Genomic DNA, 21,025 nt, shown 5'->3' on the forward strand with positions numbered 1-21,025 from the left:
TGATGACTGACTTGTTGCCCCCAAGCTAAACTCTCCTTTCTCTCTGATCATGCTCCTTGCCATCTGCAACTACGGGACAATGAATTGACAGCTAACTTTAAGTCAGCTTTCTTTAGGCTGGTCATTAGAGCGCCTACTGTCTGACAGTGTCAAATTCTAGCCTAGGGTTGTGACAGGGATTTAATGCTGTGTCCCAAGTGGGCTACTGGGCTGGCCATTAGAGTAGCAGGTGTCACTAATTTATCTTAACACTGCCCCGCCACAGACTGTTTAAATTCACATTGCCCTTACCATATCTGCTCTGCCCCTACATTAAACCTTTCAACCAGTACTTTCCAGATAAAACTAAGCATTATTCATGTATGAAGCACTAAGTGTTATTTTTGGAATAGACAACAATTCCAAGAAAAGTTAACAATAACTGAATCCTATACACACCAGGGCTGGGGCACCACTGTCATATTAAAGAAGAAACCATACTTGACTCTGAATTAGTAGAACGATACTTTGAAACCCAACTTCTAAGAGAAAAGAAACCTTAAAATGCAATGAGTTGGTAGCAAGACCTGAGTTGAGTTCTAGTCCAAGCTCAGATACGTATTTATTGGATTATTGGATTCCTTTGGGTACTTTATTTGCCTCTATTTCTTAGTGCCTCCAGCTATAAAAATAGAAGTGATTTATCTACTCTTTATTTCAGAAAATTGTTGTGGGAATGACTTGTATGACCTGAAAAATAAATAAGCTCCTTAAACAAAGCACAATAAAAGTACAATTATTTTGAGTTGCTATTGTAGGGTTAAATAGAACAATTCAATCAAAAGCCACAGTGTTTGAGAACATTCTTAATTTTATTTTCTTTAATTTTATAAAATACATTTTGTAAGATAAGTTTCTAAAAGTTTATCCTTTATGTGTGTTAAAAATGGAATTCTATATCAGAAATGAAGGAAACACTTTCAGTTGATTAACTCTCTTCATGTGTGTATATGTGTGTATGTATGCATGGGAGGTTTTCAGGGAAGGGTTGGTTATTTGTTATGTTATTAAATCAAAACAAAACACAAGGTATGGATTACTTCACTTTCCTTGATCTTGATTGGTTTCTTACAGAACCTTTTCCATCTGCTCCCTCTATGCAGCCTGGAAGCTTGTCTTGTATACTGTTCTGAAAGCAAATATCAAGTGTCTTTTTGTAGACCTTACATCTCCTTAAACGTTGTTGAAACCACTTTGGGGGAGAAAACAAAACGACTCTTTACAGCAACAGAGCCACATACAGCCATACCCATAAAATCTTTCCCTTAATAAAGACAAATCAACTTTTTATTTTTTAACCCAAAGTTAAAACCCAAACACAGAAAGGGAAGACTGAAACCTGGGAGCTATTCGAATTTCAAACTCTTTCCACTTTTCCTTTTCCATGGAAGCTTACCAACTGAATAGCTGATGGCTGGTGCATTCAGATATATGATCTGCACCAGGAGAGAATAACCTGTGTGTTAAACCTAACTCTTTAATACACCAAGGTAACATGGCTAAATCAAATCATCTCCCGCCAGCTAGAAAGAATGATCAAATAGGTTATTCAAACTGAGGTTCAAATTCACCAAATCTGTTTCTGCAAAGGACGGAATAATTGGTCTAAAATCCCAAGAGATGCAATAACTAGCCAATTTTACACATCATTTGCGTTTTTTAATGTCCAATTTTCATTTGTTAAAGAATCATAACCAAAGAATCGTTCTCCAGACCTTTCTGGTACAACCCCAAACAAGCGATAGACAAACTGAAAAATGTGAAATGTGCATCATTCTGAAACAAATCAAGATCTTCAAATCACCTGCTATGACTGAATGGATAATACCCCATGAAAAGAGCACCATTGTGAAGATATGACAGAGGCCGAAGTACACAACTAATTAACAGAAAGAAGACATGCTATCCAAAGAGTTATCTATCCTGTGTCTACCAGAGGGCTGGCTCAGTTTACACCGTTAGCCTCTAGCAACTGCTGCTCCTTAGGCCAGTCTTTTTTCGTATGAGCTAGTTTCTCTCTATCCTCAGCTCCTTGGAAACCACAGGGTTGTCATGGTAGCTGTTATCAAGGAGAAGGGAGTGAGAAAATGCTGACAACACCTTGTTTCTCTTCTCTAACGAGGTATAAGGCCAGGTGCCCCCTTTGTCTCCACAGACACTACGCTCCCCTATGCTATAAGTAAGGTTGGCTGAGTTAGGGCTTAAATAGTCCATTGCCATCGGGGTCAGTGCTCTCTTTCTATGGGTGAAAGATCCTTGCTTTGACCCCCTTCTCCCAGCTGCAATAGGTAGATTTGGGCAAATGCTCTTATTGTTTTGCTGGCATTCTTTTCTCTTCTATCTTCAATGGTAATAGGGAGACAGGAATGAGTTCTCAGTTTTGTACACCAATGAGGATATATTTGGCCCCCAAAATGGCAAGGGGGCCAGGTACATCCCTTTTCTCTACCTGAGCATCTTTCTTTCCACTTTGTTTCCATCAGTGGAAGTGCCCTTTGAGAAGAAAACACTTCCTGGTCCTCAGGAGATGCTTGAAAATTGAATTGAGCCTCCATTTCTTTGTGACTTGCAGTTGGGGAGTCACCATCTTAAGCATTTCCCATTTCTAGCAGGAACCAGCTATGAAGCAAAATGACTAAAAGAGGTACGTAAGAGGGGAGAGTCCACAGAGAGACATTAATCACCACGAGACTCTCCTTTCTTGTTACACTCGTCAAGTAAGAAGAGGGCCAGTCAATGGCAAAGGCAAAGAGTTAACATGGGAGACGCAGCATTGTAGGCTGTGTGGTTAGAGCCTCGCTATTAGAGAAAGGAAAATTTCTACAGGATATCAGAACTTGGTGCCTCGGCCCATGAGTTTCAGGACGGCAAAGTTGTAAGTGGCAGCAATCATGAAGGTGAGCTGTAGGTAAGAGAAGAGAGAATATGAGTGAGAGTAGAAAAGGCTCCCTCCTCCACTCCTTTTGGGAACGAGGAAGGGTAGAAATAAAATCATAGTTAAATAAAGAAAAAAACTCCTGTTCTGCAAAAAGCAGCACATCCAGGCTTTTGCCCTGTAAACTTCACTAGAAGTCCTCCCTGAGACATTTCCTTCCAATGGCCCAGGCCCAGAGAATCAACTCGACAAGGAATTTTTCCACACCTCTGCTCAGCCCAGCACTGAGTTTTCCTCAGGAAAGTGAACACTAACTGGGCTCTGCCATCATATCTTACGTGTCTGAGCGACCTGGATTCATAGGGTGCTTGCTGTAGACGCATAGCCACACCGTGCAGCACAGCCTTCCCCTGCTTAATGCATCCATTTATTTCACAAGATGAGGAACAACTCGACTCCGTAGAAAAGCCTCAGCGGTGGGGGCCAGGAGTGCTGCAAGCTGATCCTTGGTTGATCACCACTTATTCAGTGACTGGAGATAAATTGCTTCACCCTTCAGTACCCCGGGTTCTTAATCTGAACAATGAATGCACTACATTGACACTGAGCCGAAACACCATCCATAATAACAATTCTAATAATGTTAAGAGATCCTTCCAGTATTTTCAGGAGAGTAACTAAATCCCTTGGAGAGCATCCAAGATGATTCCTATTTACAGTATATAGAATTCCAGGCTACCAAGAATCATGTTTAGTAAGGTTTCAGTGTTCTTGTCACTGATCTGACCGGAATGTGTTGAGAATTAACTATAATTTCTGACTGCAAAGCACCTGGCAATGTTACATGCTCTGTAAATGCTCTATCTTATTATTCTTGACCACGAATCTCTTTCCTCTTCCTCACACCACTTTGCTTGTTCTTATCTCATTTCTGAAAATTTTCTGCCTTGCCAACCCAAAGTAGAAGGCCACAGTCTCTACACTCTGCTGTCTCTGCCCAGCAGCTTTTCTCCAGCACTTCAAGGTTAGAAGGAATCTACCTCTTTTTACCTTTCAGCAGAGCTGTACCCAAGCTATTCCAGGACCACTTATTTTCCAAGATCATTAAAAGACAACTCACCAGGGAAACCAGTGTTGCTGCGGCCCCCACAAATGCAGCAATAAACAGGTGGAAGGTCATTTGGAACTGTAAGAAAATGCAAAAGGGAGAACTGGGTCTTGCAACAGCTGAAATAGGCTCTGCTGCAGATCATGAGTGCAACTTTCTGAATGTGTCGATATCTTTCTGTGTGTTAATTTGGCATCTCTAACTAAGTTGTTACATCCGTGAGTGTAGGCCTCCCATTCTTCAATGTACACCATGGCACCTGACCCCATAGCACCCAGAACACAGAATACTCATAAAATAGTATGGTCTTCCCAAATAATCAACTGATTCCCCTGGGTTGTGCCCAGAATCCCAAAACATTTTGCTTTCAAAGAAATAGTTTACTGCCTTCTTCCTCAGGATTTACTTTTATTCCCCTGCCTCCTTTGTGTATAATATCCATTCTCAATACAGTGTTTCCTTTTTCAAATGTACTTTCTTTTTAAATGAGATTGAGAAGTTCCAAACTAAATGTGTTTTATAAAACCTACATATGTCTGGGCACAACCCATTCTCTTGATAAGGTTTTTAAGTAAAAGAATGAAAATTTTCACTTGGGGGATTTTGCCATTAAGCTCTACCTTTACCTAGAGCTAAAAATTTCTCTTTTAAGGGAGGAAGTCTTAGAATGGAAGGCTTTCTCTGCAGCTTTAAGGAAAATAGATATTTTACCATGTATGCTCATTGGCTCAGGCAATATTTTATAGAAGGCAATTTGCTAACTCAAAATCCAGCGAAAAGAAATTGTGGTCCTTAAAATCAAAGTTGGGTAGAAATTTTATGTTACTAGCCATTCCACTGTAAAATAACCCAATGCCCCACTCACCTCAGCTGTTTTGCAGATGGACAGAAGGTTGGAGCCACACACCTTGCCAGGGAAGGCATTCCATGGGAGAACACCTACATAAGACACAAATATCAACCAAGGTAAGCTTCACAGAGTTATGGGGCTATATGGAGCACTTCTTCCATCTTTAATCATCCTGGCTGAAAAGTTGGGTCCTACTGACAATCAGGATCTTCTTTTCTAAAGATTTACCCAAAAAAACAGTTGCAAATTTTTTTGTTTGTTATTGAAATGTGCTGCTTCTGGGTTGGGGACAGTAGTCAACTGGGGTAGAGCAGTGTAAAGAGCCAAGAAAACTCCCACCACCTCCAAGAAGTTCCCTTCTCAGGGAAGAAACCTCTCCAGTTTCAATGAGAAGGATTAACAAACTAGATCCAAGCATCCATATTTTTATTTTTCCCCATAATTACCACCTTCCTTACCCTAAGAACCAAATATATAGTGCTTCAATAGGGGGTAGGGGAGCCAAGCCACCTTAACTCACCATACATTCTGGCATCAGCACAGAGACTGCCTATACTGGCAGAGGTCTTGCTGGGGGTGGCAATAGACTGGCAAGTGGTCCAAGTGTTGAAGTAAATGTACACAGGCACAGCAGAGCAGGCAAACACCAGGAGCCACACAATGGTCAGGGCATAGGTGATGCCCACAAACTAAAACAATTGACATGGGGTGGTTAGAAATCAACATCAGCCTGCAGACATTGAAATATAAACAAGGAGATCCTGGAATGGCATGTACCAGACATGAAACCAGGTTCCAGGGATTTCCACCAAATGAAATTAGTAAGCAGGGCACCTCTACCAAATGTCATTGGCAGTATCTACTAGAGAACTGGCCCCAAATATGACAGAGGGTGGGGGGAATGGGTGGGGGTTGGAGTGAGGAGGACCCCTGGGTTAGAGAGGCTTCAGGAGATTGTTTGGGCAGATAAGGTGTGAAGAAATCAAAAGAGATCTTGAAAGAAAGTCGTGCCATTTAAATGCCTTAGGCTGAGCTTAGAAAATGTTCTTTGTCAAAGGACTTTGGATCCCTAGTTATTGAACAAAGCCAATAAGAGATTTAAATTTCCGATCCCAAAACCTTTCTAAGCCAACTGCTAGCCACAAAAGACATCACCACAACCCACAGATGTTCATCCCCCAAAGGATCTTTAACTCTAGAGGCTGGAAACCAATGTATACCTCACTGGAAGCATGGATAGCCCTCTAACAAAGATAAAGTATTAAATATGCAGATCTACACTAGCCCCCTCTGGGGCCTCCAACAATGTAGGATCCCAGAATATTATGGATTCCATCTTGGAGTCAATTACTTAATTTCTATGATCCACCCTCCCTCTCAGATCAGGTACCTACCTACATCTCAATCCCACGAGTAGCATTTTAAACTCTTGGGCAGTCAGATCTACTCTTGTTGTGGTCCCAGCTAGGAGGGGAGTAAAGGGGTACCAACAGATGGCTTAGAAATGGTCTGATTGAACAAAGCATCCCACGAAACTCATGCTTTTCCTTTTGAGATGAAATTTTCTAGGGAACTTTTAAAAAGTGAGGCTAAGCCAGCTGGGCACCACGTTCTTCCTGACCTTCTCATTTGGCTGCAGCCATCACGTCCTCACTCAAAAGCCAGGCCCCTAAAGAGGACCCAGCCTTGGGTGGGGGTGTGGCCACAGACTCACGCCCAGTTGTCCCCCACCCCCTGTTATTGCCACAAAATCCTGAGGATGATCACCTTGTCGGGATGTCCTAGCCATTTTCCCAAACAATGACACACCCGCTCCAAAGAATGAGCTTGATGTTGGCCTCTGGAACCCCTCCCCTTCTGGCCCCCTGTTACCGTTGCACTCAGGCCCTTGCCGCAGATGGTGGTCTTGTAGTCGCCAAAGATCTGCCTGACTGCGCCGGTGGTGTAGAAGCCCTCAGCCAGCAGGAGGGCCCCATAAAGGAAGAAGAAAGAGGCAGTTCCATAGATGACATACTGGAAAGCATGGATCCTACATTAACAGACAGACAAAAAGCCAGAAAATCTAATGAATTGAGGACCCAGTTCCCTTGCTGCATAAGTTAGTTGGACCCTTGAGTGGGCACCTAAACAAGGCTAGGGATTCTTTAGAGGGATCACTAGGTTCTTCCTCTGTGCTTCTACCTTATCTTCATTGAAGTAAAAGAAGATGCTCCTCCCAACACCTGGTTTACCCTGTAACCTGAAGAACCGGGGCACTACTCTCCTTGACCTGACCCTTCAGAGATGCTCCCTCAGAGGAGAGAGTAGAGAGGAGCTAGGCAAGAAGGAAGAGGGATGAAAGAAGAGGAGTCTAACTTGCCCTAGGAACAGGAGAGGCTTAGTACTGTGCCTGAGCGGACTCAAGTGGTGTGGTAAACCAAGAGAAGCAGCCCCACCCTGTCTAGTCGTGCCTCCCCCGAGTTCTTTATATGGACCACTTCAGAGGCTCCAACTCTGTCCATGTTAACCCTACTTAGCAGAAATTAAAACATGTGGGACAAAGCAAGGGTGGGGTGGGTGTGGTTAGGAGTGGGCTGGCAGGCAGGCAGAACTCCCCCTCTGAATGTGGCACTCTCCCTTCATTTAGGGCTTCAGATGTGGCACAGGTAGAACCTGCACACAGAAGGAAGATCCAGGAATCCTGTCTGTCCCCACACCAATCCCCTACTAGTCACTAAGGTACTGATGAGTTCTGTATCTCAAAGATAGACAGGGTTCGTGGGGGACAGTAGGTACTTACACATTGATGAGATATTCATAGTCCTGGTAGTTTTTGGAGAAATAGGTCTCAATTAGCTTTTCTGTGCCAGTGAGTGCTTCATGTCCACAGCCACAGAACAGTGCCACCCCAAAGAAACACAATCCAGTGGCCACCAGGGAAGCAAAGGGGGCCCCTACGAGACATCTCGCACAGCACTCTAACAAGCCTGAGGACAAAAGAGGGTAAACAGTCAGGGATGGGCAATACATAGCTCATCACTCATCACTCTCCACCAGCCCAGCCAGGCCCTGTGCTCACATGCACGGATGGTAGGGGGTTGGGGTGGGGTGTCACCCCAGAGGCCAAAAGCAGGAGAGTCCAGAACCTTAGACTTTTAGAATGTGAGATTGACCCCCCCCAAACTATACTTTGTTCCATTCTTGAAGATAAATCCTTACCTTTAATCCCCAGAATGTAAGTGGGTTTTTGAACAATCGGTATTCAGGTAGCCGGCTAGAGAGATGATGCAATCATTCCCTCCTTTCTTCTCATTCTGATTTGTTTTCATCATTTATCAACTCTTATGGAGTACTTACTATGTACCCAGCATTGTGCTAGGTATTATGTGGAGTGTGAAGGCGTAAAGACATAGACTCTGCCACAGGGGACTTGTTTGTCTACTGAGGAGAATGAGCTAGGTAGACCTAATATTTTCAACTAACAATTCCAGGCAGCCAAGTAAATGGTTATAAAGAGTAAATGCCCTTAGAATTCCAGGAAGGGGTGAGTGTAGGCCAGAGATATTGATATTGTCAGACAACATTTGAGCCTTAAACAGCATTCCGGGTGGAGAAACTTTGGAAATTCCATGTTCCTGGGTATTCCTGAACGTTGTGTGTATTTGCTGCATGGAATGCTTGATTCTTCTTAGTCTGGATGTGTGGAGAGCAGTCCAAAGGAAAGGAGGGAACTGGCAGAGGATGGGAAATGGTAATGGGAGGATTACTATTATTCTCAGTAATAAACAATGCAGGCTGAATGATTTTTGGACACTTTGCATGGCTGATTTGTCCCCCAATACTACAGTTTGGCCAATGTCCCCACCCTCAGTCCTACCCTGGAGTTCTGTCAAAACAGCTACAAAGAGACTTTATACAAAGTCAACAAAGCATGAAACGTCTTTCTGGAATGGCAAAACACACCAGGGCCTGGGAACACAGGTGTCTTAAAGTGCTAAGAGTCCCTGAGATTCCCCAGACCTGGTACCTCAGGCCTCAAGCCAGTGTTGCTGAGAAGCAGGAAAGGCACGCAAGTCACAGGCTCTGAGAGCAGCGGTGCCCCTAAGTACTAGCCCTGAGCTCTAAGATGTCACATGGAGTGAAACTTAAAAAATATCCAGTAGATGACTGACTAGATGGGAAAAGGATGGCTCCCTCTGGCCTCTCAGCCAGATCCCCAAAAGGTGGAAGAAATGAAAGTGTTAAACTCTTCAGAAAAATGTTATATATACACTGATTTTATCTATCCACATATCATATAGATATGGCATATGAATTATTTTTGTGTATATATGTAGTATACACATATATAAAATATGTATAAAAAATGTTATATATACACAGATGTTATCTATCCACATATCATATAGATATGGCATATGAATTATTTTTGTATTTTTGTGTATATATGTAGTATACACATATATAAAATATGTGTGTATATAAAATATGTGTACACACACACACGTACACACAAATAATCAGCAAATGTGCTGAGAAGCTGCTATTTTGGAAAAGCATGTTGGAACTCCTTACACAAATCAAATAAATTGTATTAATTTTTAGGTTTGGATTTTATCCAAAGCTCGCTTGTCTATTCCAGGGTACCAGGGACCGGGGGAGTCCTTTGCCTGAACCTCTTAATAATAGTACAGTTTCTTTTTAGACCTGAGTGCTTGACCATCTGGTGATTTGCCTGGCTGAACTGCATCCATGTGAACAGATTTTGAAGGACCAAATTATCTCTATCGTGAGAAAGTTGAGGCAGAGACATTTACTTATCTCTGTTCTCAGAGCCACAGAATGAGTGAGTCCTCTTACCCACTGTCCCCTAAAATGACAGCCCTTCCTTGGTACTCAAAGAGCCACTTCCTCAAAGATTCTTGTATGTCACACCAGAGACAAGACTCAGAAGCCCAAGCCAAGCAAAATAAGTAGCTAACGTTTGCAGCAGAACTGAATTTCCTCCCTTTTCTAAGAACTGAAGCACTGCTGTCAAAAAACTTGGCCTCTGTGGGAAGCAGTGCTTCATTAGAGCTGGCCCACGGGGGGTGTGCGCGTGCGCACACACGTGCCAGGGCGGGGGCACATGCATGAATGCAAATGTTCACATAAACACATGTATATACCAGAGAGAAAACCATAGCAGTTTAAATTGCTCATTGTCCTCAGGAAACATTCAGAAACTGATCTTCCTCTTTCTCAACAGGTTAAGATACTAGATGCATCCTGTAAGTCAAGAAAAGGAGCTTGGAAATAAACAGTGCTGCCATTTTCCTTCTCGGCCTATCCAACTCTTCTCCACCCCCAAACTCTTAGAATCTTCTAGTAAAGAAGGTCTCTGAAGCCTGGGGGTGGGGGAAGGGAAGGTCAGTGACCCCACTGTTCCCTCTCTCCCCAGCACAGGGTCAAGGCTTGGACAGAGCCCTCCATAGCTCCCCTGGACAAAGAAGCCTTGTTTTTCCCTGAGATCTCAGGAGCCTCATTGGTATTCTGCAGAGGCCTGCAGGCCTGGGGGTGGGGAGGGGATCAGACCCAGGGAACAATGGAAGAACTGTTTGTTTAGCCCAGAGTAAGGAGAGTCATCGTCCGTAGCAAGTGACCGTCTTGTGCCCACTCACTCACCCCAGCTTTCTCACCCTGGAAAGGGCTAAAATGGTGGTGCAGGTGTGAGCAGGGATGGAGAAACTTGAACTCTTGCTAACCAAACAGAGAATTCCTCTCTAAGTTTTAGCTGATGCCCCCTCCACGGTTGTAAAGATGAGGAAAAAAGCCACTTTAGTCTATCTGATCCCTCAAGCATCATCCAAATAACCAGAGAGTATCACATATAGTGTTCTTACTGGGTGATAAAGGGCTAAGCCATGAGAGCAACTCTGAATCATCAACTGATATTCTTTCTTCTTACATCCACTTTTCCTCCATTTTCTTAGCGCTCAAATAACTTAGCGCCCCCTTTTCTGCTCCACTGCCACTCGAAGCAAGGTACAAAAGGACATAGGCTTTAATGAGTCTCTAACATGGAGTTGGAAATAAATGGCCCTGGATAAATCTATCACTCTTCAGCTATAAACAGTTCAACAATATCAGCATAAGCATCAGGTGTCCACCTCTTCACATTGAAATGAAATGTTTGTTCTGGGGGCATTTAAGTTCAGCAGAAGTGAGGGATCTCAGTCAGTCAGTCCAAGCAAAAAATCAAATTTTGGATTCCAACTGGGAAAAACTTAGAACATGCAAGAAATTGTGTCATCAAAGTAGTTGACAATCAGAACATTCTGAGAAAGGTCCATTGGGTTCCCTTTGATTTGGGAATGTGTGAACCTAAAGCCAGAGGGTCTCCATTTCAGAAGACTTCACGGTTGAAAAGATATCGGTTTGATTCAGGAAGGCTGTGAGGGATTCTGAAGAAGTTCCTTGGCTCTTGCAAGGACATTCTCACATTTCCAGGCTAAGTATAGACTGCAACATGGTGGAGTTGGCATAAAAGAACTATATAGCAACAATATTACCCAATGCAACAGAATTGGATTAAACCACCTGACTTTGTTGAGAGGTGATAAAGAAAAATAATAACCTTCCCCGGTGTTTTCCTTTCATTTCTGTTCATTGGATTCAGTACAATTATTAAGCATATTAGCAGTAACCTAGACACTATGGGAAACAAAAGGGAATTATAAGGCCCAGTCCCTTTCTTCAAAGACCTTTCAGTCTTATTGGGGAAAACAAACATGTCTGTGAATCAAAAACCAAAGCTGCCTATAATCTAGTGTTAAAATGTGTATAACCAAGTCCTGTGGGCAAAATGTAAGCAAAGGGGAGATATTCAGTGTTGGCTAGATATATCTGCGAACTCCCCAAACTAGTCTAATCAATCTGTGATAGAACTTCAAGCCCTTCTCATTAATGCTCTTCACAGGAGTCTGAAAAGGATCAACGGGACTGCTGTGACTCATCCAGATTCGTCTATCCAAGGGACTGGATTGATCCTGATGCTGTCTCTTTAAGCAGGAGCCAAAAGCTCCCAAGCCCTCCCTCCTTTCCCATGCCCTGGGAACGCCTCAAGGACAAGCTCCGTGATGGAAATTTAGTGTGAATCTGGGAACCCATCAAAGGGAGGAAAGGAAGGGCTTTCATGGAAAGGGATGGTAGAAAGAGACCAATTGTGCCTTGCACAATTCCCAGCCTGTCCCTTGAATCCAGCTGACAAAGGGAGAGATAGAAGAACCCTATACAATAGAGCTAAACAACAGGCAGGCTCATTGAGTGAAAAACTGGCCCCATCTCCCTAAGTCTCTAATCTGAGCTAAAGTCTTACCCTCCTCCCAGAACCCACCCCTTAACCTCACCCCATGAACAGAGGCTCCCTTGATCAGGACCTATCACAGTTGACAGGACCAAGATGCTAGAGCAGCCGTGACTGGTACTGGGGATGGATGGGGATGAGTGGGTAGGTTCTAGGAGTAAAAGAACAATCAACAGGAGGTGCCAGAGACAAAGACTTTTGCTTCTGGCCTTATCCTGACCAGACAAAGCCCTGCCTATAATCTTGTCTTTCCTACATGAAATCAGCACTTATACCACATTCAAGCGCTGGAAAGGGGCTCTGTAGCCCCTGAGGCATGGGAATCCAAGCTTGCTAGATAGTCAAGTCATGCAGAGTTAAACATAAAAGGAATCTCAGGCTCCTCTTTGAACAGGTATTATTATTGCCATGGCAACAGCATCTGGACCACCTTGTTTCCTATGTTCCCTACTCCTCCCCAAACACACACATACAGGCACGCATGCATGGATACACATGTGCACACATGTATGCCAATTTATACCCAAACATTGGGAGACTGGGGTAGAGGCTGGATTGTTAAACTCTATCTCTGACACATTGTCTTTGCCTTGCCCACTTCTGGAAAGGTTAAAGAGAAGCGCCTGGCACTAAGCTGAGAGACAACAGTTTTCATACCTTATTCCTTAGGTTAGTCTCCCACCATTTCCTCTTCTCCCCTTGGTTGCAGTGTGAAGCTGATCTAGGGAACCTTGTTCTCTTCCTCGGGATGTCACTGACTCCTTTCCAGAGCCCTGTCTGGCAGAAAGCTGAGAGGCCAGTGCAGAACTGAACGATCACCTTTAGGACCATTTTAAAATAACCAAGGAGGAATTAATCAATCAGTACTTGCTGAGCTTTTGCTGTGAGTTTGACACTGGGCAGGCCCTGACAGTGGGAAAGGAAGGGAAAGCTACTCTGTTCACTTCCCATGGCTGCTGTGACCCTTCCTGATCAGGTCATTGCCCTGACTTGATGTTCTCTTGACCTGAAGTTCTGTGGGCAAGGAGGGCATTTCTACTGTTGATTTCTTTCAGCACCAGGAATCCTGGGGATGGTTTTCAAGGATTTAAGTTAATACACAAAAAGGTAACAAGGGAAAAAGATTCCACTGGCTGGGGTTCTGCCTTCATAGGTTTGGAGACTATATTTCCCCTCCCACCCATTTCCCAGGGGTTTCTTGGGCCTTGTTACTACTCAGAGAGATTTGAGAGCATAGTTCTAGTTGTCAGGCTATTGAGTAAATTGTTGGATTTCCTAGCACAGAGCCAGAGCAAAAGGTCCTCGAAGCAGAGCAGACCTTTCAATCTGCCTGGCTCTCCAAGAGCGCTTCTGGCTCTGCAGGGCCAAGGTGAGGAGTGGGGTGGGGAAGGCTACCTATGATCATTTTGGTCAGTGTCTCTGGGAAAGGTAAGTGAATGTGCTGGTTTGAATCTGCTTTCTTTTTAGCTCCTGGCATTCTTGCAGCATTCTTGCCATCGTGATGGGATTCAGATAGTCTTCAGGCATTTTGTAAAAAACTGGACCCCTGCTCTGCCTCCACACTTTTTGCCTAGGCTACATTCACTTACTCTGAGCCAGCCAAAACTACTCTGCTCGGCAAACAGCCACCTTTGGAGGGAAGCATCATAGTCTGGTTACCGGGGTAACAGCCACTGTTCTCAGACATCAGGCTTTGCAGGAGCCAATGTTTTGCTGTTCAGTAATGGCATTATGTTACTAAGCAGAGAATAATCAGCTACTGCTCTTTGGCTCTTTTCCGGTTCCATTGTTATCCCAAAGACTCATTTGGAACATCCCTCTCCCAAGTCAGGACAAGTTTTAATGAATTATCATTTCCCCCGTGAACCTTTTGTGTGGACACTACTGAATTCCCTGTTCCTCTTCACTTCCAATCCTACTGGATTCTGTATGGTTGAGGTAGTGAGCTCCCTGTTCCTGGGGGTGATTAAGAAGAAGCTGTAGGAATGTTTAATTGGCTGTTGTAGAAGGGAATCCTGCATTGAGAATAAGCTCAGGCAGCTTCTTAAATTCCTTCCAATCCCAGATTCCACGATATAATTTGTCTACTATAATAGTTAAACAGCAAACACTCCATGTCAGAAGTAGTAGCAGTTCAGTACCTTGCTGGAGATGGTCTATTATTTACAAAGTACTTGAGATACTTTGTCATTGAATAACTGAGAACTCAATGGCTACTCCATCATGTGCACCTGGCCCAAGTATGGCCCACCCCCAGGATCTGGGATCCAATACACAACCTCTACTGTGCCCTCACTATGGTAATCTCCCCTGAAGGAAATCATCCAGCCTCCATAACAGGAAACTATCCCTATGGTCACCTTATTTGTTCCTGCCTTTTCCTCAGGGCTTTCATCCTCTAAGGAAGTAATATTCAGCATCCTTCTTTAGTCCCTCTCCTTTTTTTAATTCACAAGCTACCCAATCAGCTGCCTTGACATTAGGTAGGGTTCTTGATGTTACCTAGGGCAGGAATTGAGTTCCTCCAACATTCACTTCTCACCTGGCCACACTCAATTGGACAAATGATTCTTACCCAAGTGCACAGAGTACATACAAAGAAAGCCAAAACACTTTGTAAAGAAGAGTCAGCCTGTACATGCATTATTGTATAATAATTGGTATTATTATTATTTACAATTGTTCTAGAGCTCGCCCATTTTCAAAGGACTCCCACATCATTATTATTTGATTTTTATAACCCTGAAAGTAGACAAAGCAGTTATCGTTATCCCCATTTTCCAGATGATGAAGTGATCATTCACAGCAACCTACCCAATGTCACGAAGTTCATAAGTGGCAGATCTGGGATTCAAACCTGGTTGTGTTAACTTCTAGACAAGTTCTCTGCCCTCTTAATTATCCTGCCTGAATACACGCTTCAAAAAGCTCTCTCAGTGTTTCAGGATGAAACAACCTAAAGTCTGACATCAGCTTAGTATAATTGAAAACCTATCTCCGTGGGTGTTGTTGGAGCCTTCTGAGTATTACATTTGATGGTGAATACTCAGGACAATTGATTCTCATTTCATTTAGGATGTATTCAAGCTGCTGCTCTTGTTTTGCCAAATATGAGAAATGTCTACATGTTTCTGTGGCATCCTGTGTGGACAAAGACCCTTGTGCTCTGCACACCTTGCTCTGAGTAGACACCACCAGAGACCAGACCTCAGACCTCATAGCTTCTCTACAGAGAAGCCCTCAGTACTCAACCAAGTCAGTAAGAGCCCTAAGGTCCCATCAACCTCCTTGTCATAGCAAGGATTTAGAGTCTGAGCCATGGCCTCAGGAAGGCTAAGTCTTTAATATTTGCTACATATGGTCACCCATACATGTGCACGCACACACACACACACACACACACACACACACACACACACACACACCCTTACCCATATCCATTCCCTATAGTAAAGCCATTGAGGACTTTATTTTCATTTCCTGAACCTGAGATTGGCCTCCTCAGCCATGGTCAAGCCTGAGCCCATCTCTCCCAGTTTCCTTCTGATGCCCAGCAGGGTCCAAATTTTGTATCAAGCAAGCAATTATTTTGAACAGCTGAGGGCCAGCCAACATTAGTTTCCTCCAGCAAAACCAGGGATGTCAGCTGACTGGGCCATTACGGGGGCCTGGGAACCAGGGGAAAAGAGAAGGTAGAGGGAAGTGAGGGGGTAGGAGGACACATGACCACATCCAGCCCGCCGGGCACTCTCTCCAAGGACCTGTGGGACTCTCCACGTGCTGCTGGAGTTCTTTGACAATAAAGCATCATTCTCAGTACAGCAAAGGAGTTAATTTAATTGCGTGCTAAGGAATTAAAAAGAAAACAGGTGCCAAAACACAGCTCATTTCAACCATTAGAAACCCCGAACCGCAAAGTTCTTGCAAATTCCTGTGCTTTGGCTTGAATCTTCCATGCTAAAGTTTTTGAAACTCACCCATGTCTTTGGGACTCTGATTCCAATTGTAGCCTGCTGGCTAGTCTGCTTTGCGGCTGACTTTGTTCAGCTGGAAGGATCTTGGTCTCTCCAGTCTCCTTCTTCGGTCCTTTACTTTTTCTCTCTGAGTATCTTTGTCCTCTTCTCCTGCAATGAAAAGGGCTTTCTGATTGACAGCCAACCCCCTTAAAGGGACAGGCCCGCTTTCCTCCTCCTCTCCTCCTCCCCTTCTCCTCCCCTTGTCCCCACCTCCTCAGGGATACTCCCTTCTCTAAGGCCTCCATCTTCTTTCTGCTTTTCACTGCCAATTGTCTCATTTTTTTTCTTTTTTTCCCCCCCTAAGGCTTGCCTGTGTGGAATTTCACTTTGCTGCAGAGACATCTGGAAATGTGGTTTGGGGGTGGAAATAAAAAGAGGTCCTGCAGGTCTCCAACTGATCCTTGGATCTATTTGGTGTGGGATGGGGCAGCACAAGTGTCAGAAGCCAGGAAGGTAGTAGCCCTGACGAGGCAGTCAGGGTCTAAAACCTAGATGCCACCTCCCAGTCCTTCCAACTCTGCCCCAACCCCACCCCTCACTCCTAGCTGCCCTTGACCCTATCCACCATTACTCTCCCCACCACCGTTTGGAAAATAAACGTTCCTTCCCTGCCATCCCAGCTCCAGAAACACAAGAGAAAAGAAAAATTGTCTTTTAAAATAATTTCCTCCAAATCCTTCTTAGTTTCAACTGAATGAGGACAAAACACAAGCTGTTGATTCCACGAGCAGATTTTGACCAAGCTGGAGAAAACTAGAATTGTAATCATTTTTATAGACAGGATAACAGAGACCCAGGGACGGGGCAAGACCTGTTGTGCAGGTTCACAGAATAGGCTTAAGAAAAGGTCAGAGTTAGGGATGTGGGTGATTTCCATGGAAGGTAATTGACTTTGACACGAGAACACAATCTGGGAATTAGGTAGTCAATATCCCACCCTGAGAATAGTGTCATCAGAGAGCTGAACCCAGGCTGGTGAGAGGCAGGGACTGGGTTGAGGTGAAGCCATGGGTGCCAGTGAGGATGGAGGGAAGGGGAAAGTAATATGGTTCTTTCCTCAGAGAAACACTAAGAAAAAATAGCCAAGTAGCAAAAACAAGGGAATAAGATACTAACCCTAATAATATTTATTTCTAAAGACTGTGAAGGTATTTGAGTGCCCAGGACTGGGTGGGATTAGCCTATGGAAGGTTTTCTAGAAGAACTGAACCTTAACCAGTGTCTACCTAGCTCCTTGTTCGTGTTCCCTATCCCTTCAGGAATCTCAGAGAGACACGACTCTCTTGACCTTGAGGCCCACATCTTCCCATGGACGGCCTATAAGGAAACTGGTTGGCATATAAATGGAAGAGTACCATTAAGACTCCAGGGAAGTAAGGGATGCCACCTCCCTAATTTTCCCCATGGCTTTGCCTTGGGGTAAGAGAGGAGAGGAAGGAGATATTGAGCAGAGTCTAGAATCTTCCTATGGTGGGGAGAGAGGCAAAATTGTGTCTTACAGTTTTCTCTTTGCGTTGTGACCTTGGTCACGTTTCTGGCTTGGGCTCTTCTGTTAGGAAATGGGTGAATCTTCTGCAGATGCTCTTGTGGGTCCCCTCGGTTCCTGAGTCCTGCAGTAGTTGAGGCTTGTCCAGAGTCCTAGAACTCTATATCCTCTGCTCTTATACCAGCCCCAAGGAGAAAGGATCCCTGTAAACACTGCCCCTTTGGCAGAACCGTATAATAGTAGCTTTCTGGAGCAGACCAGACTAAGGCCATATGACTGATGGTAGAGGGCCCCAGGATCCCTGACCTCGCCAGCCCTGTTCTCCAGCCACAGACTCCACTTACTGAGGAAACTGAGTTGTAGGATTGTGCCAACAATTAACTTCTGGATGGTTGTTGTGAGAATGGCCCTGGAGGAGAGGGGGGACCAAAAGCAAGAAGTCAAATGGGCCAAATGTGTGCCCTCAGCTTCTCAGATGGCAGAAGAAGCTGAGTGCAAACTTTGAGGGTTCTGATTTAGGGGATGAGAGAGATGTTTTTTTTACAGCTCGAATAGATGAGACAGCTCCATATGCAGGGGAAATCTCTCAGGCTGAGCTTCTCACAAATCTGCCCCTGGATTCCCAGCAGCAGCTCTGGGGACTGCGAAGCTACTTGGAGGAAAATATGTGTTCCCAGTAAATTCACAGATACCAATTTTTCAACCATATTCCCCAACATTTCTCTTCTCCTTTCCTCCAGCTCTCTTGCCATACTATTCAGTTTGTCTTCTCCCCAAGTCTCAATCTCTATGTCTCTGTTTCTCCATCTCTGTCTGCTTCTCTCTGTCTCTCTTTCTTTTTCTCTCGCCACAGTCCTTGATGGAGCATGTCTTCCAGTCTGCACCTTGTTCTTATGCCTGGGATGGCAAAGGGGCTCAGCCAGGTGACTGTGTCATGTTCACTGTCCCTGGTGCCTTAGGATTCCCAGCTCCCCAGGATCTACTGTGTTACAGTGGCTCTGTAGGGCCTGACACTCTGCCTCAGCACCCGCTCACCACCCTTTTCCTGAGCCTTTCCCACAGGCCTCGTAGGGTTTTTTTCTAGGTCGCCAAGGGGGCTTTTTAAAAAATCTATCCAACCCCACCTATTTCTGTGATTCTGCTTCCAATGGTTCTGCTGGCTGCCCTTGGCAAATATTCTCCAGAGTCCAGCTGGGTCCCCGGCAGTACCCAGGGATTCCTCAAGAGGGCACTGCCAGCCTTCTTGGTGGCAGCCTGCTGCCTGCACTGGGTGCCTGAGGGAACAATACAGGATTGTATGAAACTAGTAAACAGTTTGCTTAATGTAATTCTGATGGTACCTCAGAGGATCTGGGCCCCCTTGATCATAGCTTGCTTTGGTTGTGCAGCTTTCTTGCAAATAACTCCAAAACGTTTGGATATTACCTCCCCTCTCTGCTGTGTGATCCCATATTACCAGATTCTTGAAGGCCACTGGGCAAGTGGGTTCTCTTTGCTCCATTATATAGAGTGAACTCTGAAATTCAGGGAATTCCAGTGAATTTCTCCCAGGAAAGTAAATAAGGGCTCAAGTGCCCAATCTGGCAGGCCACTTCTCCATGTTCTTAAAAAAGATTGTAAAGGGAAACATAGAAGGCACAGTACCTGAGGTCACCTGCTAACACTGGGGCTGCGGAGCTGAGGCTTTGCTTCTCCTCCCCAAGATAATGTCCTCCCAGATCAAATTTAAGAAGGCAAGTGGCTTATTCTTACAGCTTTTCTAGCCCTGGCACAGAGGGCTGGCTAGCAGACAATATATTATTTCCTAGGCACTTGAGCTAGAACTTTCCACACCCAATTTCGTGCCGATTGGTGGCCTTGCCTTTCTGGCCAAGAGAACTGAGGGCTGAGGGCCAGAGATGTCACATACTTTGAGCTGGCATGGGATGGGAGGAAGTAGAGGGTGCTCTTTCTCCTCTCCTGAAGATTCAGAGAGCAGTGCAAGGATGAATGGGGGTAGGGGGTGAGTTGGATGTGTATTTGTGATGAGGAGATGCCCATGGCTTAGGGATAGAGTGAAGGGTAGTCTGGAAGCCAGAATAATCAGATGAATAAGCTCAGGAAAGGAGTGTCTGGGGAGCACCAAATAGATACTAGCAACGTGGAGAAATAAGTTGTCCACATAATCCACCTTCACCAAAATGAAAACTCAGCCAGTCTTGGCACAGTGGTCCCTGCGGAGGGGCCGTATGTTTGATACAATCTCTGAGCACAGCAGAAATAATACTACTATCCTTGGCTGTCAAATACTCACCTAGCTTCTGAGGACCAATGTTATTTGTTCTAGTTTGCTGATGGGGTACAGAGGCAGCTCTCCCAATGCCACCCAGCAGGCAAGGGACAGAGCCACCTCTAGAGAATGCACCTCTCCAGACTCTCATTGCTTAGAAATTGCTTGGAAGATTGTTCTGCTTCAAAAGAATGTTTACACAGAGAGCCTCTGGCCTGAACAAGAAGAGCCGGGGGAGCATGGACAGGTTTCAGGCTGCTGTGGCCCAAGTCTCCAACCCTTTGTACTTCTCAGGCTAAGCAGGGTGTCCACGTTCAGCTCCAGGCAGGGCAAGTTACATGCAATTTGTAGATAGTGGGACTCAAAATCAGTCACTGGAGATTAGATAATACTAAGGACTTTCTTATATTTGTTAGGTGTAATAATAGCATGGTAATTATGTTTTTTAAAAGGATCTTATATCAGTTAGAGTTGCATAGAGAAATATTTAGAGGTGAAATGTCATGATGCCTGAGATTTTTTTCCTCCCCCAGAAAATTACAATAGCAAGATTAGATGAAATAGCATTGGTTAAATGTTGAAAATTATTGAAGCTGGGTGATGGGGACATGGAGGTTCATTATACCATTTTCTCTACTTTGTGTATGGTTAAACTTGAGGTCACAAAAGAGGAGTCATTAAAGTTAAGGTTGAACTCTTGCACTGCTGGTGGGAATGTGAATTGGTACAGCCACTGTGGAGAACAGTATAGAGGTTCCTTAAAAAACTACAAATAGAACTACCATATGACCCAGCAATCCCACTACTGGGCATATACCCTGAGAAAACCAGAATTCAAAAAGAGTCATGTACCAAAATGTTCATTGCAGCTCTATTTACAATAGCCAGGAGATGGAAACAACCTAAGTGTCCATCATCGGATGAATGGATAAAGAAGATGTGGCACATATATACAATGGAATATTACTCAGCCATTAAAAGAAAGGAAATTGAGCTATTTGTAATGAGGTGGATAGACCTAGAGTCTGTCATACAGAGTGAAGTAAGTCAGAAAGATA

General features: G+C 44.3%; 1 protein-coding gene across 2 annotated transcripts; it reads right to left on the reverse strand.

Annotated features, from left to right (window-relative positions):
* Positions 1 to 832: 832 nt before the first annotated feature.
* Positions 833 to 16,336, reverse strand: PLP1 (proteolipid protein 1). 2 transcript variants are annotated; one of them, XM_030850161.2, is made up of 7 exons: positions 16,174 to 16,336; positions 7,652 to 7,838; positions 6,745 to 6,901; positions 5,393 to 5,561; positions 4,888 to 4,961; positions 4,035 to 4,100; positions 833 to 2,941 (listed from the first exon to the last, which is right to left on the reverse strand). In XM_030850161.2, the coding sequence occupies exons 1-7, from the start codon at positions 16,175 to 16,177 to the stop codon at positions 2,870 to 2,872; spliced, it is 729 nt and encodes a 242-aa protein (XP_030706021.1). In that variant the 5' UTR covers positions 16,178 to 16,336; the 3' UTR covers positions 833 to 2,869. The 2 variants fall into 2 exon arrangements, with proteins under 2 accessions (XP_030706021.1, XP_060147972.1); XM_060291989.1 differs by having other exon boundaries at positions 6,640 to 6,901; positions 16,174 to 16,335.
* Positions 16,337 to 21,025: the final 4,689 nt, after the last annotated feature.

The sequence above is a fragment of the Globicephala melas genome, chromosome X (genome assembly GCF_963455315.2).
Source record: "Globicephala melas chromosome X, mGloMel1.2, whole genome shotgun sequence".
Taxonomy (NCBI): Eukaryota; Metazoa; Chordata; class Mammalia; order Artiodactyla; family Delphinidae; genus Globicephala; species Globicephala melas.